Raw genomic sequence first — 20,525 nt, 5'->3', positions numbered from 1 at the left:
TTATTTACAACTGTTTTAGTTTTAATATTAATACTAATTTCTCTTCTTCATCTGCACAGGATTCTTGATTCTCCGGTGTTTCTGGGGAAGCTTTTCTATACTATTCCATGACCACAGGACAAAGAAATTATTTTATTGCATAGTCAAGTTCTTACTCCCATTATAATTGCAGCCATCTCCCCCATTTGGCCATGCTAATCTTTCCCTTTTTAAAAAAATATCTTCACAAAAGCCGTTACAGTATGTGTTTTATGTTTTTCACTGAGCCTTGTATTCTGTTTGATCTCTTATTAATTTCTCGGTCATCCAATTTCACAATTGTTGCTTTCTTCAGCTCCCTTTTTCTTAATTTTAATAGTTACTTCGATTTCTCCTGTAACGCACAGCTGCTTAATTTGTGCCTTTTAAAGGATTGTACATTTTCTACAAATCATATTTTAATTCTAAAAATATTAGTCACATCCTTTAATATCATTTCCCAGTCTATTACAGTCAAACTAGCCCTAATACTTTGTTTCCTTTGTTCAAATTGTAAACCCTGGCTTCAAATTGAAATATATCAATCTCAAAATTGACATGTAAAATTCTATAAAACTCAACTCACTCTTTGCTTTGAGGCTGTTTACAAAATTAATCTTAGCACGCAATGCTCAAAATAAAAAGTTGTTCTTTAACTGGTTCTGCAACATACTGATTGTGTGATCATACTGATTGAGTAAAAGAGATCTATCTCTTTTACTGCATCATTCTTACTATTAGGAGGCCAATAAACAGCTCCCACCAATTTTTTCTGTTCCTGATGTTACTTCATTCTACTAAAACCGGTTCTAATGCCACACTATGCATTTCTTCCTAGAACTACTGGAAAAATATCATCATAAACAGTGCTACGCCATCTCTTTTTTCCTCTCACACACCCTTCATGAATGTTGAATTCTCTGGGATATTTAGTTCTCACTTTGGTAACCTTACTGTCATGTTTCAGTCTTTGCATCTAAATTACATCTGTTTACAATGACTTGTGGTCAGGTCCATTCTGTGTATTACATTTATAATTTATATTTTCAGTTTTGTTCATCTCCCTCCTAACTCTCCTTTCAAGTTACCAACACTCACAACACGCTGGAGGAACTCAGCAGGTCGGGCAGCATCAGTGGAAAAGATCGGTCGACATTTTGGGCCGGAACCCTTCGTCAGGACCCTTCACAGTCCTGACGAAGGGTTCCGGCCCGAAACGTCGACCGATCTTTTCCACTGATGCTGCCCAACCTGCTGAGTTCCTCCAGCATGTTGTGAGTGTTGTTTTGACCCCAGCATCTGCAGATTATTTTGTGCTTTCAAGTTACCATCTTTCTGGCAAACTATAATAAACTCTCTTCAAGAGCACAAGTATCAATTCAAACTTAGTGCCTTAACCTTTGTTTCTGCTGTAGTTTAGCTTTACAGGTAAAGTACCAATTATAATAATTGGTAATCTTCTCTCATGTTAAGTTATTCATTTCCCTTTTCTGATTCAACCATTGCCAGTTGTGTCATATAACTCAAGAAAGGGATCACCTAAACATGGATAAGGAATGTAGAGAAAAAATTAGCCTACAAATTTTCTGAATCTCTTACTCCTTTATTTAGGAAAGTAGATCAATCGTATCACCAAATTGAGAAACACAAACTGACCAGGAAGTTGGATCAGGGAAGGTCCTTAGGAACCATTCATGAAAAACAGCAGGGTGACGTGGCAAAAGCTGCTCTTTAAATACAGATAGCTTCTCCTCTAAAGGCGCTTGTTTTGGTAGCATGCACTGACGTAGCTCCTTTCCAAGCATGTAAACACCTGTTTAAAAAAACATAACTTCAAAAGCCAGAAGTAAGAAGAAATCCAAAATCCAATAATTAGATAGTGTTATATTTATGAAGGCATCATGAACATGTTTGGGAATCATTGGGAACATTGTCAAATACAGTCACTGCAACTGTGTAAAATTAATGATGTAATATTTATACAGATTAATCATGTTCAGGTGAGTGACTTTATCAGCTCAGTGGAATGTGTTGTAAAAACAGACTTTGAACTGCAAGAGTGGGGCTGGGGACTAATTTAGGCCTTTCATTCTCCCTTTAGCTAACAGATCCAACTGCACTATCAGAACAGTATAAGACCAGGCTATCAGGAATGGAATGCTCATTAAAGGAACACCATCGGATTGGGGCAGCAGTGGTAGTGGTGAGGTTAACAAAAGAATAACATATAACTCAAAATCTCTCAGTTCCAGAGAGGTGTTCCAAGTATCATGATTACTAGGATCAGTCAACCCAACTTCTGAAGGAAATTAAACTTGGGCATACAATTTGGAATTGATACATGTTACAAAAAAAGATTACTATGGTCATTTTAATTTTACTTGTGCTAATATGCAAGGCAAGTTATCATTGCTTTCGTTCCAATATTGCTCTACGTTTTATCATTTCATTTCTCACCAGCAAAGGATAATAAACCATAAGTAACTTGTTCTGAGCAACCATTCAAATCAAAAATAAGCTTTAATATAATGGGATGGTCGGGCAAAAAAGGAAGGGAAACTGTTAAATAATAGAGCATGATGAGGAACATGATGCACTTTTTCATTAAATTTTGTTGGAAGGATATTTTTAAGGTATTCTGTATTAAAAAAAGCCAAATTGGAAATTAAATCAAACACAGAATTTCACATCAATCAGATTATAGAATAGCAGAAAATAATTGTCAATGTGCCAGCTCTTGAAAAGAACAATCTAACAAATCCTGCTCTCCAATTTTGCACTAGAGCTGTACAAACTGTTCTCCCTCAACTACTTATCCAATGAGCATAATACTCAACACTTAATACTCAATCTGCTCATAATTTTTTTCCAGGGGTAATGCCATCGAATCATTAACAAAACTCCACAGAAGTATTCTCATCTCACAATCCATGTTTTCGGTGAATAACTCCTACGCCACTGAAATACAGTTCTTTTTAGTTACTCTGTAAAAGCTGTTCATTATTTTGAAGAAGTTCAAGCACAGTGTAGTGACTAATGGCTACACAAGTACACATGACTGATGTTAGTTAGAAACTGTTAGGCAATAGTCTCCTGTCTGAATTAAGCAGCATAATGTTCCAAATAAAGGAGTCCGGTTATTTTCTTGATTACTTTTTGTTCGTTAAGAGCTGTCCCAAATAAGCAGCTGCCCTGATTAGCCAATATCCCAATTAGCTGGAATCCACTGTACCTATTTTACAACTTAATTAATTTGGTGTCATCGTTAAAGCTGTGTAAAATTGTATACAGGTTTATTTTCCTGTCCCTCCACACTCTTGAAGTACTATTTACAGTATCCTGTCATTAAATTGCACCAATTGCAGCAAATTTAATTTTAAGAGATCATTCTAAACCCCACAGCATACTAGAATTGATAGCAACATATCAAAGTCATTAATATATATTGAACTACAGAAGATAGGGCTGTGATAGGTTAAATCCTTACCTTTTTCTTTATACAATTTATTCAGTATATGTCTTAAGCCAGCAGTGTTGTTGACCCATTCAACCAGACCACATTCCTCATTCAGAGGAATGACTGCATATGTTCTGATGTGAAGTTCTCGCCTGCGAGATTCTGCATCTTTACGTAAGCACTGTCAATGTCAGATTATCTAAGTGAATTACATTTCTCTTTTAATGTAATTATTGTTCATTTACTTACCATTCAAACATAGTCATAGTCAAATTAAAAATCAAAGAAAAAAGTGACTGATTTTCAAACATGTATTAGTGCCTCTGAAATGCTCCTTTCCCAACTTGCTACTGGGGAGCTCAATCCTACTATTCAGCCACATTCAGCTAAAGGTTAACAGTGGCAACAATACAGAAATATTACCTTTAGTTCATTGAATATTGCAACAAAAATAATACACTTGAGGGCCCAATAGATAAATCTAATATTCTTCATTACAACAGTTTGAAAAGCAATAGAAGAGTAAACAGAATGTTAGTTTGGCAGAAGTTTTAATTTCCACATAACCTACACAATCAATTTTTCAAAGCTTCTTACAGTGATCCAAGATATCATCCCTCATGCCTCTCCCTGTCCAACAATCATCTTTCTGCAACCAAAACTCTGATCAAGACATAATAACATATCACCCCAGAATTGCATCCTATACTGTTTGGCTGTAGCCAGTTATAATTAACATTTAAACCCATCTGTTCTAAAGTAGCATGCTTTGTGAGAAAAGGCACTTAAGTTTAATTAAATGTGTATGTGTGTGTGTATATATATATATACATATGGGGTGTATGGAGTGTCAGGGAGGGGTAGCACCTCTGGTGGGGGAACATGTCGCATCCTTTTTAGGGCGGTTAGTCCACCTTTGGTCTCCACCTAGCACTCAGCTCTCACCTGTGGCTCCCCGTAGCTGTTTGCATGCGACAGCGGCCACACCCCGGGCAACGGCTTCGACAAGCCGGCTAAACCAGGTGAGGGTAGCCGACGGGTCTCAAACCCTCGGTGAGATAGGGAGTTGTCTATCCCAGCATGTGAAGGCAGACTCCGGCGGATTGAGCGGACGAGACCAATGGAAGGTCCAACGGTCAAGGCGGCGGTCTCTGCAAGCGTCGTGAAATGTGTGGAGCAGGACAAGACACAGAAGACGTCCTGGTCATCCACTGCTCCTAGTCCCATCTCCAGCCGTCTAGACTCTGTCTTGCCACTGGATCCAGATGGGAATTGGGAAGAGAGAGTGAGGCTGACGCTGCGCAACTCTCCCTCACTTAAATCCAAATCACGCGCTAGTCTCAACACCATCATAATGGTCCTCATCGACGTCAACGATGGACGAACAACAACAACAATATACTTATACGTGTGTGTGTGTGTGTGTGTATATATATATTTAAAGATCATTGCATACATACAAATCATTCAGAGCTGGATGATCAGATGCTGCATAAAAGCCAATCCCTAATATTTTCTAACTACAGACCAGACCCTATTTCATAAACATGAAATAATCCACAATAAAAACATTACCGAACTTTGCACGTTCCCTAAAGTTATGGTTTGATAATCACTATAGAATTGAATAATTTACCCTGTTACACTTAGCTCAAGATTTCCCTAACGTGCAATGTGTACACATTTCCAAAAATTATTTTATAATTTCAAATAACATACCTTATTAATTAGTGAGTTAAATTCCATAAGACGACAATCCTTCCTGAGGTCATCTTTGGGTTTACACATCATAATGTAGGACTTCCCATCAGAACCTTTAAGAGTGATTTTCTTGGGCTTTTGAAGAGAAGCTAAGATTTCCACCTAACATGAGAAGATGCAAAAAGCCAATAGCAAGAGTCAGGATCCGTATTAAGTACCATATAAAACAATAAGGAGACCCTATATATCAATGACTGGTACAGTATATAGAACATTTTGGTCCATCAAAGTTACGATGTGATCCAAATTTTTTGGCATTGAACATTTTGTATTTAACATCACACTGTTCATCCATCTCTTTGACTAAGCTGCGTTACGTTTCCTAAATTTACAAAATTCTTATAGCACAGAAATATGTCGTGTCCAAAAGATTTCTGCTCATGTTATCATCAAATGAGTATCTTTTCAATCATTCCATTTCAAGCCGCTTCAGGAAGGTCTGACAAGATTTTTAAAAAAGCCTTAAAAAGTGTCACATTTTTAAAAAAAGGAAATAGTAGTACTTGAAGGTGCAAAAATAGATTCTCAAGAATAATAGTATAAATGAGTTGAGCACCTTTTTTCAGAAAAGTTGAACAAAGAAAGGCTCTTTTCTCTAGAAGAGGCCAAGGGATTAACTGATTGAAATTTCTAAAACAATATAGGGATTTGTTGATTTTTCAGGGTGATAAATACATGGTAAGTAGAGCATGGCCACCAAAAAAATCTACATAGCATTTTTAAAATTTGAGCCCATCACACTTCTATAACTTTATTTTTCATTAGTTCCAATATTCCCTTGTTTACCAAGTTCCATGTCTTACAAAACTTTCTGTAAATGCATCTCTTCTCAATTCACAATTATATTTATTACTGTTTATAGATTATTCATTTAATATGTATTCTTCGCAGGCCTAGTATCTGTTTTTATGTGGTCAAACCTTTTAGTCATCTTGGAATGTTTTTCTATGTCAAAGATACAAAATAAATGGAAGTTATTGTTGAATTATGTATACTGCAACAAATTTTATTTGCTTACAAGCTTTGACCAAGTTGGTGTTATTCTAATTCCTGATGTAAGCTGATTGGGGTTGGGAGATAAAGGTAGACGAGGAAATTGATTAAAAGCTGGAAGAAATAGGCAAAGTGACAACAGCTCGTGAAATGCATTAGAGTGAGTGTAAAGGGGATTTAGAAGGATGCTGCATGGATTAGGAAACATGCTTTATGAGAAAACCTAACAAGTTAGGGCTTTTCTCATTGGAGGGAAGAGAATGAGATATGACTTGATAGAGGTGTGTACAAGATGATTAGAAATACAGTGCCCAGTCAGTGGCTTTTTCCCGGAGTGACAATGAGTAATATGACAGGGCATACTTTTACGATGAATGAGGGCAAGTATAGCAGGGGTGTCAGAGGTAGTTTCCTTTTTTTTTACAAAGAGAGTGCTAAGTGCATGGAACACACTGCCAGGGAGGGAGGCAGAGGCAGATACATTAGGGACATTAAAGAGCCTTGGATAGACACATGGATGAAAGTAAAATTGTGTGTTAGTGGGAACAAAGGGTTAAATTGACCTTGGAATAGATTAAAAGGTCAACACAAATTCGTGAGCCAAAGGGGCTGTACTGTGCTCCTCTGTTCTATGTTCTACGAAAGGAAACTAGCTCAATTTTACAGATGCAAAAGATGAAGAAAGACACTTTTGAACAAAATCTCAAGGATCAGAAGTTGTAGCTACAGTCTCTACAAATTTACAATAAAAATTCTTACTATATCACAGTACTTTTGGTCTGATCAGTTGCAATTATTTCAAAGTACTATACAAGTGACCATAAGAATATAAAACATAGCAGCAGAATTAGGCTATTCAGTCTATCGCGTCTGTTCTGCCATTCCATCATGGCTGATCCCAGATCCCACTCAACTCCATACACCTGCCTTCTCCCCATATCCTTTGATGCCATGACCAATCAGGAAACTATCAACTTCCGCCTTAAATATACCCACGGTCTTGGCCACCATTGCAGCCTGAGGCAGAACATTCCAAAGGTTCACCAATCTCTGGCTAGAAATATTCTTCCTTACCTCAGTTCTAAAAGGTCGCCCCTCAATTTTGAGGCTGTGCGCTCTAGTTCTGAATGCCCCCACCATAGGAAACCTCCCCTCCACTTCCACTTTATCCAGTCCTTTCAATATTTGGTAGGTTTGAATGAGATCCCCCCACATTCTTCTAAATTCCAGTGAGTACAAGCCCAAAGCCTCAAATACTCCTCATATGTTAACACGTTAATTCCCAGAATCAACGTCGTGAATCTCCTCTGGACGCTCTCCAATGACAACACATCCTTTCTGAGATATGGGGCACAAAACCGTTGACAATACTCCAAGTGTGGCCTGACTAGTGTCTTATAAAGCCTCAGCATTGCTTTTATATTCTATTCCCCTTGAAATAAATCCCAACATTGCACTTGCCTTCTTTACCACAGATTCAACCTGTAAGTTAACCTTCTGAGAGTCTTGCACGATAACTCCCAAGTCCCTCTGCACCTCTGATGTTTGAATTTTCTCCCCATTTAGATAATAGTCCACACTATTGTTCCTTTTAACAAAATGTATTATCATACGTATTTCCCAACACTGTATTCCATCTGCCACCTTTTTGCTCATTCTTCCAATTTGTCTATGTCCTGATGCAATCGCATTGTTTCACTACCTACCCCTCCACCTACCTTCATATCATCTGCAAACTTTGCCACAAAGCCATCAATTCCATTATCCCAATCATGAACAAAAATGTGTAAAATAGTGGTCCCAATACTGACCCCTGAGGAACACCACTAGTCACTAGAAGCCAACCAGAAAAGGCCCCCTTTATTCTCACTCACTGCCTCCTGCCTGTCAGCCGTTCCTCCAACCATGCCAGTATCTTTCCTGTAAAGCCATAGGATTTTATCTTGTTAAGCAGTCTCATATGTGGCATCTCATCAAATGCCTTCTGAAAATCCAAGTAAATGACATCCACTGCCTCTCCTTTGTCCATCTTGCTTATTACTTCCTCGAAGAACTCTAACAGATTTGTCAGGGAAGATATCCCTTTACAGAAACCATGTTGACTTTGACTTATTTTATTATTCATCTCCAAGTACCCCAAAACTTCATTCTTAATAATAGACTCCAACACTTTCCTAACCACTGAGGTTAGTCTACCTGACCTATAATTTCCTTTCTTTTGCATTCCTCCCTTCATTAAAGAGTGGAGTGACATTTGCAATCTTCCAGTCTTCCAGGACCATGCCAGGATCAAGTGATTCTTGAAAGATCATGATCAATGCATCCGTTATCTGTTCAGCAACCTTTCTCAAGACTCTGGGTTGTGGTCCATCTGGGCTAGGTGACTTTTCCACCTTAAGACTACTCACACTACAGGCCGTCCCAGTTATATCATGCATGTGACAGCCAATACAATAGCGGTTTGCATCCACATCACCAAGATTATTAAGTGAAAGAATATGACAATCAAATCACATTAACATTGAGGTAGTTTCCAATGGCAAAGAAATACAAAAAAAGTCAGAAGCCAAAAGTGTAAAATACATTTCCAAAAAAACTGATAAAAACATCGCAATGTAAAATGAACAGCAAGTTTAAGAAGCGAATTTAGAAGCCCACATCTAGTTAGTAAAGAGGTTACTTAAATAAGAATTTTTTTAAAAAGCTTGTAAAAAACATCAAAAAACTTGCAAATCGCAAGTTGAGGCAGAAGGGACAAACTTCACAAGGTACAGTATATTGAAAATGCTGTCAGAACACAACTTCAAGACTGGTGTCATAACCAACTCCGCAATTTAATTACAAGCTTATAATATAAATGATGACTTTATTATATATGAGTTTTCCCTATTTTACCTATTGTTCCCAAGTAAAATATTTCAAACGGTGAAATATCTGGAAGTGCAAAAGTTATTTTTAAACTGCTATTTCAATTATACACAAGTTCCTGACTTTGTCCAATAACAACAAAAGGCTATGCAGCACACCAATTGTTGAGTACATTCTCACTCAGGCAGAAGGTGGTAACATCTTGAACATGTACACGCAGCTAATTTGAGAACTAATGATGAAACAGGAGCATATTAAAAATAATCGACAATTTACCATGTCTGCAAAGCCAGCAATGTAGGCCCAATGACCAGGGAAAGGGTCATGAGTTGTGTGGGTGCCTGGAGTTGATGGCAGCGTAGGAGTCATCACAGATTGCAAAGGGATGAGGATTTCACTGAAAGCTGGTTCTTCCACCAATCGTTTCAGTGATTTGAAATGAACACTCATACTTAAAGTTGTGTTGTTTCCATCTACCTACAAGAAGAAATGTCAAACAAAAAGCCATTGTAAACTTGAGTTCACAATTCAAAGTACGTTTATTATCTAAGTATGCAGTATACAACCTTGAGGTTCGTCTTCCCACAGATCGCCACAAAACAAAGAAAAACCATAGAACCTATTAAAAAAACTTTAAACCCTAATGTGCAAAAAAAACTAACAGTGCAAACTGCAAAATATGCAACACATCTAAAAATACGAACTTCAAAGGATAAAATACAAAGAATCACTCAAATTTATACCTTAAATTTGATTTTTGCTGCAAATTGGAGGGTTTAAACTGAAATAATGCGGACAAAAATGCCCACAGGACTAACAAAACAAAATCTTTCTCTACACCTCAAGATAAGGTACACACTCAGCGATTCAGGAACAGCTTCCTTCCCTATAGCATTCGAACAGTGAACTCATGGACATTATCTCACATTTTTTTAATATATATTATTTCTGTTTTTCCACCATTTTTAATCTATTCTATGTTCATATTCTTAATATCACTGGTATATGTTGTGAGATTTGTTGTTTTGCGGGAGTCATACATTGCAACACATAAAAGAAAACATATAAATTACATTATATACTTATTTATCTATCTCATGGACCATTAAGAAATCTCATCAAAGAGGGGAAGAAGCTGTTACTGAAAGTTCGAGTGTGTGTCTTCATCTCCTTGATGGTGGCAATGAGAAGGGTGATAGGGGTCCTTAATGATGGATGCCTCCTTCCTGAGGCATGGAATTTTGAATTAGCATCTGCCGAGGGAGTTTTTTGGCATCATCCTGGTAGCGGTGTACATTCCATCTCGGGCCAACATCAGGCAGGCACTGAAAGAGCTGAGTTCCACGATCAGCAGGTATGAAATAGCACACCCGGAATGCCTTCCTTATCATTGTGGGGGTTTTCAATCAGGTTAGCTGGAAGGAGTCTCTGAACAACTACCTCCCACACATCACCTGTGGAACCAGAGGAGCCAACACACTTGACCACTGTTATACCACCATCAAGCATTTTTACCGTGCCATCCCAATCCCACACTGTGGAAAGTCTGATCAGCTGGCTGTACTTCTACTCCCAGCATATAGGCAGACACTAAAGTATCTTTTACAGAGTGCATTTACGGGGTACCACAGATATCAGAGCTTGAGCCCCAGCTCACTATGTAAGTATCTGCAAGATACGTCCATAATTTGGATAAGGAAACCAAATGTAATATTTCTCAGAATGATGATGAGATGAAACATGGTGGATTGAGAATTTGTGAATTCTGAGGAGGACACATGATAACTTAGGGTGCAGTGAGTGGCAAATGAATGACTAATGTGGTATCAAAGCAGGAATATGGTGTTTACAAAGAAGATCAGACATAATCATATTTAATGATGAATCTAGCTCAAAGGGCCAAAAGGTGTCTGCTTACTTTTCATTAAAATGATACACAAAAAGTACAGCTACTTTTGACAAAGCCGGTTTCAAATCCAATTTGACATATTCCCTCATGCATATTGAGACTCAAAAGAGAAAACTACGTTCAGTAACAGATACTTCCTGGAAAGAAAAGTGACCATGCTAGTTAACTTAAAAGTTGTGCAAATCTTTTGGAACTGGGTGTGCAGGGGATGAGGATAGAAGAAAGAGAAAAAGTTCACAATATTATCCTATATAGACCTTGCTTTAATAAACACACTGACTAAGGGCATTTTCACTGACAATTTTTAAGATTGTGAGTATTTACATATTAGCCTCCCCGCCATCAAGGAAATCTTCAAAAGGCAATGACTCAGAAAGGCAGCATCCATCATTGAGGACCCCATCACCCAGGGCATGCCCTCTACTCATTGCTACCATCAAGGTACAAGAGCCTGAAAACACAGACTCCACATTTTAGGAACAGCTCCTTGCCCTCTGCCATCAGATTTCTGAATGGACCATGAACCAATGAACTCTACCTCACTATTTCGCATTCGTTTTGCACTACTTATTTGTTGTACTGTATCTTTCTTATTGGACCTTATGGTAATTTTTTATGTATTACACTGTACTGCTGCCACAAAACAAAACAATTTCATAACATATGTCAGTGATAATAAACCTCATTCTACACAATCTTAACAAGCAGATAGGAATATCACTAAAAATGAAGGCACGTACCGTTTTGTTGCACAGTTCCAGCAACTTTTCAGTGAGACGAGTGGCATCTCCTACAAACTTGCCTAAACGGCTGTCATTAATGGCCTTCTGAAGAATTTCCTTACACCTATTAACTCGTGTCGCATAAGATGACTGCAAAAGAAAATTCATCTTTTACTTTTGGTGCAGAATCTAATCCATGAAGAAAAGCAAATTAACATATCAATTTATATTTCTTTCTGCAAAATCTGGCAAGTTTGCTGAATGGATTAGAAGGATGGTAATCAACCTAAATATACCTACAATATCAGGAGTTGCTAAATTTTGATCAATACTAAAATCAAAATTTACCTGCAAAGGTGAAAGTTATTTATAGATTAGTCAAGCAGATTATATCCATGCTTTTTCTTGGAAAAAGCAGGAAGATGACACAATGATAACACTACAAAGTAATTTTGTCATATTGCATTTAGAAGTTAGGTTGTTTCCTTAAGCTATGACTTAGATCTTGACTTCTGATAAACAAACCTGTCCAAATGCTTCCATTATTTCATTGTAAGTAGTCAATAAATACTATTTTTTTTCATTCATCCTACACATTACTTGGTACTGTGGTTTGTGTAAGTCACTGGCAAGGTTCATAATTAACTGAACAACTTTCTTGGGCATTGGTATTTCCTGGAATGGATTTCCCTTGAATGGAAAATCATGCATCACAGGTAAAACCCTCCCCACAACTGAGCACATATACATGGAGAATTGTCACAGGAAAGCAGCATCCATCATCAGGGACCCCTACCACCCAGGTCATATATTCTTCTCACTGTTGCCACCAAGAAGGTGATACAAGGTCCTCAGATCTCACTCCTGCAGGTTTAGGAACAGTTATTACCCCTCAACCATTAGGCTCTTGAACCGGTGTGAATAACTTCGCTCAATTTCACATGTTCTCAATATTTATTGCTTATTTATTTATTACTATTATTATTATTTTGTTTTTCCTTTCTTTTTGTATTTGCACAGATTCTTGTATCTTGCACAGTGATTGTCTACTCTGTTAGTGCAATCTTTAACTGATTCGATTAAGGTTATTGGAGTTTAGTATGCCCGCAAGAAAATGAATCTCAGGGTTGTATATGGTAACATATATGCACTTAGATAATAAATTTATTTTGAACTTTTGAACGACTTGCTCAGTCATCGCAGACAGAAAAATAGAATCAAACACACTGCTGTAAATCTTGTATGATATACAACCCAGTTCAGGTAAGGACAGCTGTGTAGCATTCTTTGTGCTACTATCCATTTACTCCTGCTTTATTTAATTAAACGGATTTTAAAGTTCCCAGCTGTGATGCAATTTCAACATGTCCCTACATGTCCAATCCAAAAATAAGAGCTCATCTGCGGTTCTCTGATTTGTTTGGATCATCTTCTTCTTTCACCCATTACACTGCTGGCATTTATGTCACCCCACTCTTTAAGAAGGGAGAGAGGCACAAGAAAGGAAACTATATGCCAGTTAATCTGACCTCAGTGGTTGGGAAGATATTGGAGTCAATTGATAAGGATATGATATTGGGGTACTTGGAGGCACTTGATAAAATAAGGCCATAGTCAGCATGGGAAAATCTTGCCTGACATAAATGTTGGAATTCTTTGCCACAGGCAGCTGTGGAGGCCAAGGCTGTATGTATATTTAGGGCAGAGGTTGATAGGTTCTTCATTGGTCAGGGCATGAAGGGATACGGGGAAAAGGCAGGAGATTGGGACTGAGAGGGAAAATGCATCAGCCACAATGAAATGGCAGAGCAAGCTCGAGCCAAATGGCCTAATTCTGCTCCAAAGTTGTATGGTTTAGGGGAGCAATGAAGGTTCTCCATCTCTGGCAATGTTCACTGCTTCCTTCATCATGTCAGTTGCATCCTCTCGATCTACCATCAGTCATACAAGTCCCGGATGGAGACTCAGGAATTCCGTTGCACACTGATGTAGAATTCTTCATTGCTGTTTCTGTAACAGTTGTTTGTCCAATCAGCCCTGAATGAACCATCGAACCTGGAGGATTAGTGGACCACTCTTAGTCTGGCCTCTATCCTTTGACCTGATTGGCATGGACGACCCTACCAAGAACCAAAGCATAAAGCCCTGACTCAAGCCAACATAGCTCTCCGGGTGATTGAAGCACAGAACCTCCAAACCATGAGAAGGTTGTGGTCCTCTTGGAGATTGTACAGATCTAGATTCCCTTTAAGTTCTTGAGTACAATTACAACCCAAGCCTGAGAATCCAGCATCTCTACAACTTCGACGGCATCAGCCAGACAGATTTTTTGAACGACTCATTATTCTTATTAATATCCCAAAACGCTTTTTAATTGATATTGTCAAGTAGAATAATAAATATTCCAGTAAACACAACAGGTTTTAAGAGAGCACAGGAAACAGGACTTTGGTGTATTTAAAAGGTATGCAGCCAACAGTTGAGATTTCTGAAGAATCAGACAGCAGATTATTTCAGTTGAAGAGTGTTTCAATCACACCGCCCTGATTACAAACGGAGATAATAACTTAAATGCTATGTACTGAATTACTATATTGGTTTCACTTAATTACCTTGCACACAGCTGTCATCATCCACATAGCCTGCTGGGGATAGGCCAAGAAAACCTTGACAATAATGCCTTTCAGTCTTGCAAACACATCATCATGGAAATGGCATATTCGTGAAATCAACTGTGAAAATGCTGTCAGGAATTGGTAAGGAGCTAAGTAGTTAGTATGATCCTCTATCACTTTGTTAATTTTTTCAAGTTCTGTTCTCATGGCAATGCGATCAGCAGTGCGTCCAGATGCTGTGTAGAGAAGAATTAATATTTGTTTTTTTCCCAGTTAAATCAAATGTTAAAACATTTGCAACTATATAACATCAAAACCTCAGGTCATTGCAAAGCCCATGAAAACCAACAAAACACAATTTAAATATAATCACCATCACCATGATAATTAGAAAGCCCAGTAAGCATTTTCCATATGAGGTACCCAAATATGTTGTTGAGTTTGTAACATTGATTGTGCAATAGTTAGTGGCCAGGTCACACGGTTTGTGAGGGGCGAGGAGAATGGAACCTTCCGCAAGCAGATGGAATTTTGGACTTGTATATGAGAGCACAACAATTTCAGAACTCCTCGAGGGTGAAGATGGATGCTTCTTTTTGAGTTCCTGGAATGGGATGTGAATTTTGTCAATTCAATTTTGTGAACTTGTGAATTTTGACCAGAATGGATTATCCAGCAAAATACAGCCACAACGAATATTTACTGAAGTAAAGTGAATGTTCTTACCCTTTTCCAATTCATAGGCTTTTGCTCCGTAGTCAAGCCATAATGATAACATCCTAGGCATGGACTGGTAGATAAATTGATTTCCAAATCGCAGAGACCTGTCATATAATATTTGGAATTACACATTGTGTTACACACGCACATACAGTAATACTAACCAAATTATTTCTTGTAACCTTACTTCCCCTTCTCATTTTTTGACTGTTACAGATTTCTGTAGAGAGGTCAGTTAATGTACAGCATTGAAGTAAATATAAAAAGAAGAAACTTGATGGTTTACAGAATTATTTTGCTGCATGTATGAAATTCAGTTGAAAATAATTTAAATTAATTGCTCAGTTTAGTTGTTAGCACCATGATTTTCAAATCATATGTTTATAAACACAAGTTCCCTACAGCACAGATGTACATAATGTAGATGTGCTAAATACAAGGCTCTACTTGCCCTCTCAGGTGAACAAAATGATCACTCGCCAGATTTTGTTTGGTAAGAGGAAAGCATTTTACCACAGTCTTCTCACCTACTGTATGTCATTCCTCAATTCATTAAAACAGATTCATTGACATAATGTATCATGACTGATACAGGTTACTGTATTTTCTCATAATATATATAAAATATATATTCCCTTCAATCATTCGGTTCTCAAACTATCTGGCAAAACCCTAATCACTGCAGTTTAGCAACACTATAACCATCTTGATCACTTTGCACTAAAATAAGACTTCATTTTTTTGTACTAAATGTGTTCTTCTTGTAAAAATCGTGTATAATTTATATTTTATTTTTGATTACGCTTTTCATAGAACATAGAAAACCAATAGCACAATACAGACCCTTTAGCCCATAATGCTAAGCTGAACATGTACTTACTTTAGAAATTACCTCCGGTTACCTTATAGCCCTCTATTTTTCTAAGTTCCATGTACCTATCCAGGAGTCTCTTAAAAGGTCCTATCTTATCCGCCTCCACCACCATTGCCGGCAGCCCATTCCACGCACTCACCACTCTCTGCGTAAAAAACTTACCCCTGACATCTCCTCTGTACCTACTTCTAAGCAGCTTAAACTATGTCCCCTCGTGTTAGCCATTTCAACCCTGGGAAAAAGCCTCTGGCTATCCATGCAACCTATGCCTCTCATCATCTTATACACCTCTATCAGGTCACCTCTTATCCTCCGTTGCTCCAAGGAGAAAAGGCCAAGTTCACTCAATCATTCAACTCATAATATTTTCTTATGAATACAATTCATATCATGGTTTGTACCTGCGATGTTGCTGCAGGTAAATATTTCATGACGTCTGTGCATGCATGTACTTGTGCATATAATAATGAACTCAACGTTGACTTTGATCATGCTTTTGATGCTGCACTGATAAACTAGCCAGACTAGTTTAGTCAATTTAATGAAGTTAACTAGAAAATGCAATCCAAATTCTAAAGTGTGTTTTTTTAAAAATTGTATTTAAAAGTGATGAATGGGTTGGTTTGAAAACACTGAATTCTGTAATTTCCCAACTTAGCTTAATTTCCACTGAGCTTTGGAAAGGGGTGGAAACATTTAGAGGATATTTGGGAAAGTGAGACAATGAAGAGAATTGCTGCTCCTCCTGATTACAAACATTGCAGTTAAAGCAAACCTCTTCCCAACACCGTGTTCACCTTCCTTTCTCTCTTTGCTTCCAAAGTGGAAAATCTACTTGCCATCAAAAGAACTTTCAGTCAATCTACATAATGTCTCTGAACTGCCAACAAGTCTTGAAATGGGTTTGCCTGCAAACCAGAAGTAGCCAGGTTGCATGCACGTTGATGTGCATGAGTTCAGTTATGTAAGATGAAAACATTTTTGAAGTAAACTAGGAAGCATCTCATTATAACATATTTTAGACCAATGACTTGCACTTAAAGTTCAAAGTAAATTTATGATCAAAATATGTGTATGACACCAAATACTACCGAGATTCATTTTCTTGCACGCATTCACAGTAGAACAAAGAACTACCACAGAATCAGTGAAAAACTACATACAAAGATTAACAAACTATTAATAAGGTAATAAATAAACATGAGTTGTAGAGTCTTAAAGAACAATATTAACAAACTGCTGTTTTCAGCAATCATTACACTGTCATATTAGCAAATAAAAACAAATTTATGTAATGCATATTCACAATAAGTTTTTAAAGAAAATAAGAGTCACTTGAGTCAGCAACTTACGTGCCAAAATGAAGAACTATATAGCGAATTAAATCTCCCTGCTTTTCGATCTTGTTATCCGTTACCATAAGCATTAATTTGTCATAATATTTTGCAAAATAAAAGTGCCCATCTTCCCAGTCTGGTAATAAATTGGTCACCTCCTGCAAAAAAATGGCGATTATAAAAACTAAAGGACGTAGTAGTAAAAAGTAAATCAAGCAAAAAGTAACAAAGCACAATCTGCACCCAGACGCGAGTCAATCAAATAATCTGTATCAAGTCTTTATAGCACATCAGTCTAATTACCTCAAAACATTACTACACTGTTTATTTTGGTTCATTTAGTTATATTAAACAAAGTTGCAGTACTTACAAATATTTTTATAACCATACCATAAAATCTGAAATAAGAAATCTTAAGTTGCTTATGGTTTTAAAATCTATTTTAAATTCCCATTTTGCATCACATCATGTCCCTGAACAAAGTTCTTTATCTAAGATGCTGGGGTAAAAAGGTCATATAGTTTCCCAATTCTTTTTAGTCTTTCTTATCAGCACACAATCTCCCTGAACAGTTGACCAGAGATCCAAATTGTGCTGTGTGCAGAATAATAGGTGAGATAATTAAGATGACCGATATCAGAATCCAAACCTGAGATTTATTTTCTTGCAGGCATTTACAGTAGAACAAAGAAATACTACAGAATCAATGATAAACTACACATAAATTCTGACAAACAACTGATGTACAAAAGACAAACTGTGCAAATACAAAAGAAAACATTAATAAATATATAATATTGAGAACGTGAGTTGTAAAGTCCTTGAAAGAGAGTCCAAAGTGTGTCCAACTCATCAATAAGTTCACTGATCCTGGCCCCAAATCAAAGGTGGCAATGAATCAGCATACAGCAGGGAGACTGAAAATCTGGCTAAGTAGTGCCACAGCAACGACCTCTTTCTCAGTGTCAGTAAGACCAAGGAGCTGATAATTAACTACAGAAGGAAACTAGAGATTCATGAGCCAGTCCTCATCAGAGGAACAGAGGTGGAGAGGGTCAGCAACTTCAACTAGTTTTGTTTTTAATTCAGAGGACCTGCCCTTGGCCCAACAAGAAAGTGCAATTACAAAGAAAGCATGACAGCGCCTCTACTTCCTAATGAGTTTGCGGAGATTTGGCATGACATCTAAAACTTTGACAAACCCCTACAGAAGTGTAGTGGAGAGTATATTGACTGGCTGCATCATAGCCTTTTATGAAAACACCAATGTCCTTGAACAGAAAATCCTATAAAAAGTAAATGATACGGCCCAGTCCATTGTGGGTAAAGCCTTCCCCACCACCGACCATATCTATATGAAATGCTGTCGCAGGAAAGCACCATCCATCACCAGGGACTTTCACCACCCAGGTTATGCTCTCTCCTCACTGCTGCCATCAGGAAAAAGGTACAGGAGCTTCAGGACTCACACAAACAGACTTAGGGACAGTTTTTACCCCTCAACCAAGGCACTTAAGCCAAGTCGAATAACTTCACTCAACTTCACTTGCCCATCATGGAAATGTTCCCACAACCCATGGACTCTTTATCTCATCTTATCCATATTTATTACTTATTTATTTATATATTATTATCTCCTTTTTTTTCGTATTTGCTCAGCTTGTTGTCTTTTCCACATTGGATGAATGCCTAAGTTGATGAGGTCCTTCATCGATTCTGTTATAGTTACTATTTTATAGATTTATTGAAAAGCAAACCCATTTAAATCATCACTTAACACATAATATCAATATAGCCATAAATGAATTCCAGATTACCTTATATTTTTTCATAACTGCATTGCTTTCAAAATTAGCTGTCTCTTCCATGAAACGTCCAACCAACAATGTAGCTTGTCCCTTTATCAAACAGCTTTTATCGTCACTTAATTCTGATTCTGCATCTCCAAAACACAACTCAACACCTTTCTGGAGGACTATTAAGGCTTGGTGAACATCTCCCTGGAAACAAAAACAATGCAGTGATGCAGGATTATTATATTCAAAGTAAAATGATGTTATGCAACAATAATCTAAACGGCTTTTCTACACTCATGATTTGTATAAACGTACTGTCCTTTAACCTCAGCCTCGCAACTTAATTCCAAACCTAATACTGTTATTATACCTTTTTTTGCGAACTGTAATGTAAAGCAAATACCTATGAAAAGGTAACCATGAGTACCAGTGACCAATAGTACCAGTCAAAGGTTGCATAAGAATATGCACATAGAAGATCATACATTTTTACTGATGTATTTTGAATTAGAAGACCCATTAATAATTGTGGGACTATTAACAGCAGTGATTTTTGGTGCTGCATCCGTTGGGGCAGCACGGTGCGTATTGGTTAGCGGAATTCTATTACAGCACCGTTTGTAATATCAGGGTTCAATTCCCCTTGCTGTCTGAAAGGAGTTTGTATGTTCTCCCCAGAACTATATGCATGTCCTCTATTTGCTCCAGACTGCAATTTCCCGAAAGAAAAGTATTGTCAGGACTATATATGTTTACATATATGTACTTTGATAATAAATTTACTTGGAACTTGAACTTTGAAGATGCAGTTAGGGTTGGAGTGTTGTGGACACACTATGTTGGTGCTGGAAGCATGGCAACACCTGCAGATCTGATCAAATGACACATTTCACTGTATGTTTTGATGTATATGTGACAAAGAAAGCTAATCTTCATCTTTATCACTTGTTTAATATATGATTGTCATATGCAAAGTAGTCAGCTTTAAAAAGGCAGTATCAGATAGGGGATGAGCCGCTCAGTTCAATTCTGATCTCTGGTGATGCCTGTGTGCAATTTGTAGATTTCCCCCTATGATCAGCTAACCTTTCTCTGGGTGCAACACACATAAAAGTTGCTGGTGAACGCAGCAGGACAGGCAGCATCTCCTGGAAGAGGTATAGTTGACGTTTCGGGCTGAGACCCTTCGTCAGGACTAACTGAAAGAAGAGCTAGTAAGAGATTTGAAAGTGGGAGGGACAGGGGGCGATCCGAAATGATAGGAGAAGACAGGAGGGGGAGGGATGGAGCCAAGAGCTGGACAGTTGATTGGCAAAAGGGATATCAGAGGATCATGGGACAGGAGGCCTAGGAAGAAAGAAAAGGGGGAGGGGGGGAACCCAGAGGATGGGCAAGGGGTATAGTAAGGGGGACAGAGGGAAAAAAAGGAGAGAGAGAAAAAGAATGTGTGTATAT

The 20,525-nt window shown here is 37.7% G+C and overlaps 1 protein-coding gene across 3 annotated transcripts in view; it reads right to left on the bottom strand.

Moving 5' to 3' along the window:
* Nucleotides 1–20,525, bottom strand: part of atr (ATR serine/threonine kinase) — a 133,533-nt gene that overhangs the window by 9,626 nt on the left and 103,382 nt on the right. For all 3 annotated transcript variants that reach the window (XM_072255025.1, XM_072255024.1, XM_072255027.1), the window contains 9 exons: nt 19,092–19,274; nt 17,290–17,432; nt 15,070–15,167; nt 14,341–14,579; nt 11,747–11,878; nt 9,374–9,574; nt 5,195–5,338; nt 3,506–3,656; nt 1,675–1,831 (listed from right to left, as the gene is read on the bottom strand). In XM_072255025.1, coding sequence (XP_072111126.1) covers nt 1,675–1,831; nt 3,506–3,656; nt 5,195–5,338; nt 9,374–9,574; nt 11,747–11,878; nt 14,341–14,579; nt 15,070–15,167; nt 17,290–17,432; nt 19,092–19,274 — 1,448 coding nt within the window. The remainder of the gene's footprint in view (nt 1–1,674; nt 1,832–3,505; nt 3,657–5,194; nt 5,339–9,373; nt 9,575–11,746; nt 11,879–14,340; nt 14,580–15,069; nt 15,168–17,289; nt 17,433–19,091; nt 19,275–20,525) is intronic.

Source organism: Mobula birostris, chromosome 4 (genome assembly GCF_030028105.1).
Source record: "Mobula birostris isolate sMobBir1 chromosome 4, sMobBir1.hap1, whole genome shotgun sequence".
Lineage (NCBI taxonomy): Eukaryota > Metazoa > Chordata > Chondrichthyes > Myliobatiformes > Myliobatidae > Mobula > Mobula birostris.
This window is presented reverse-complemented; position numbering and strand designations above follow the sequence as displayed.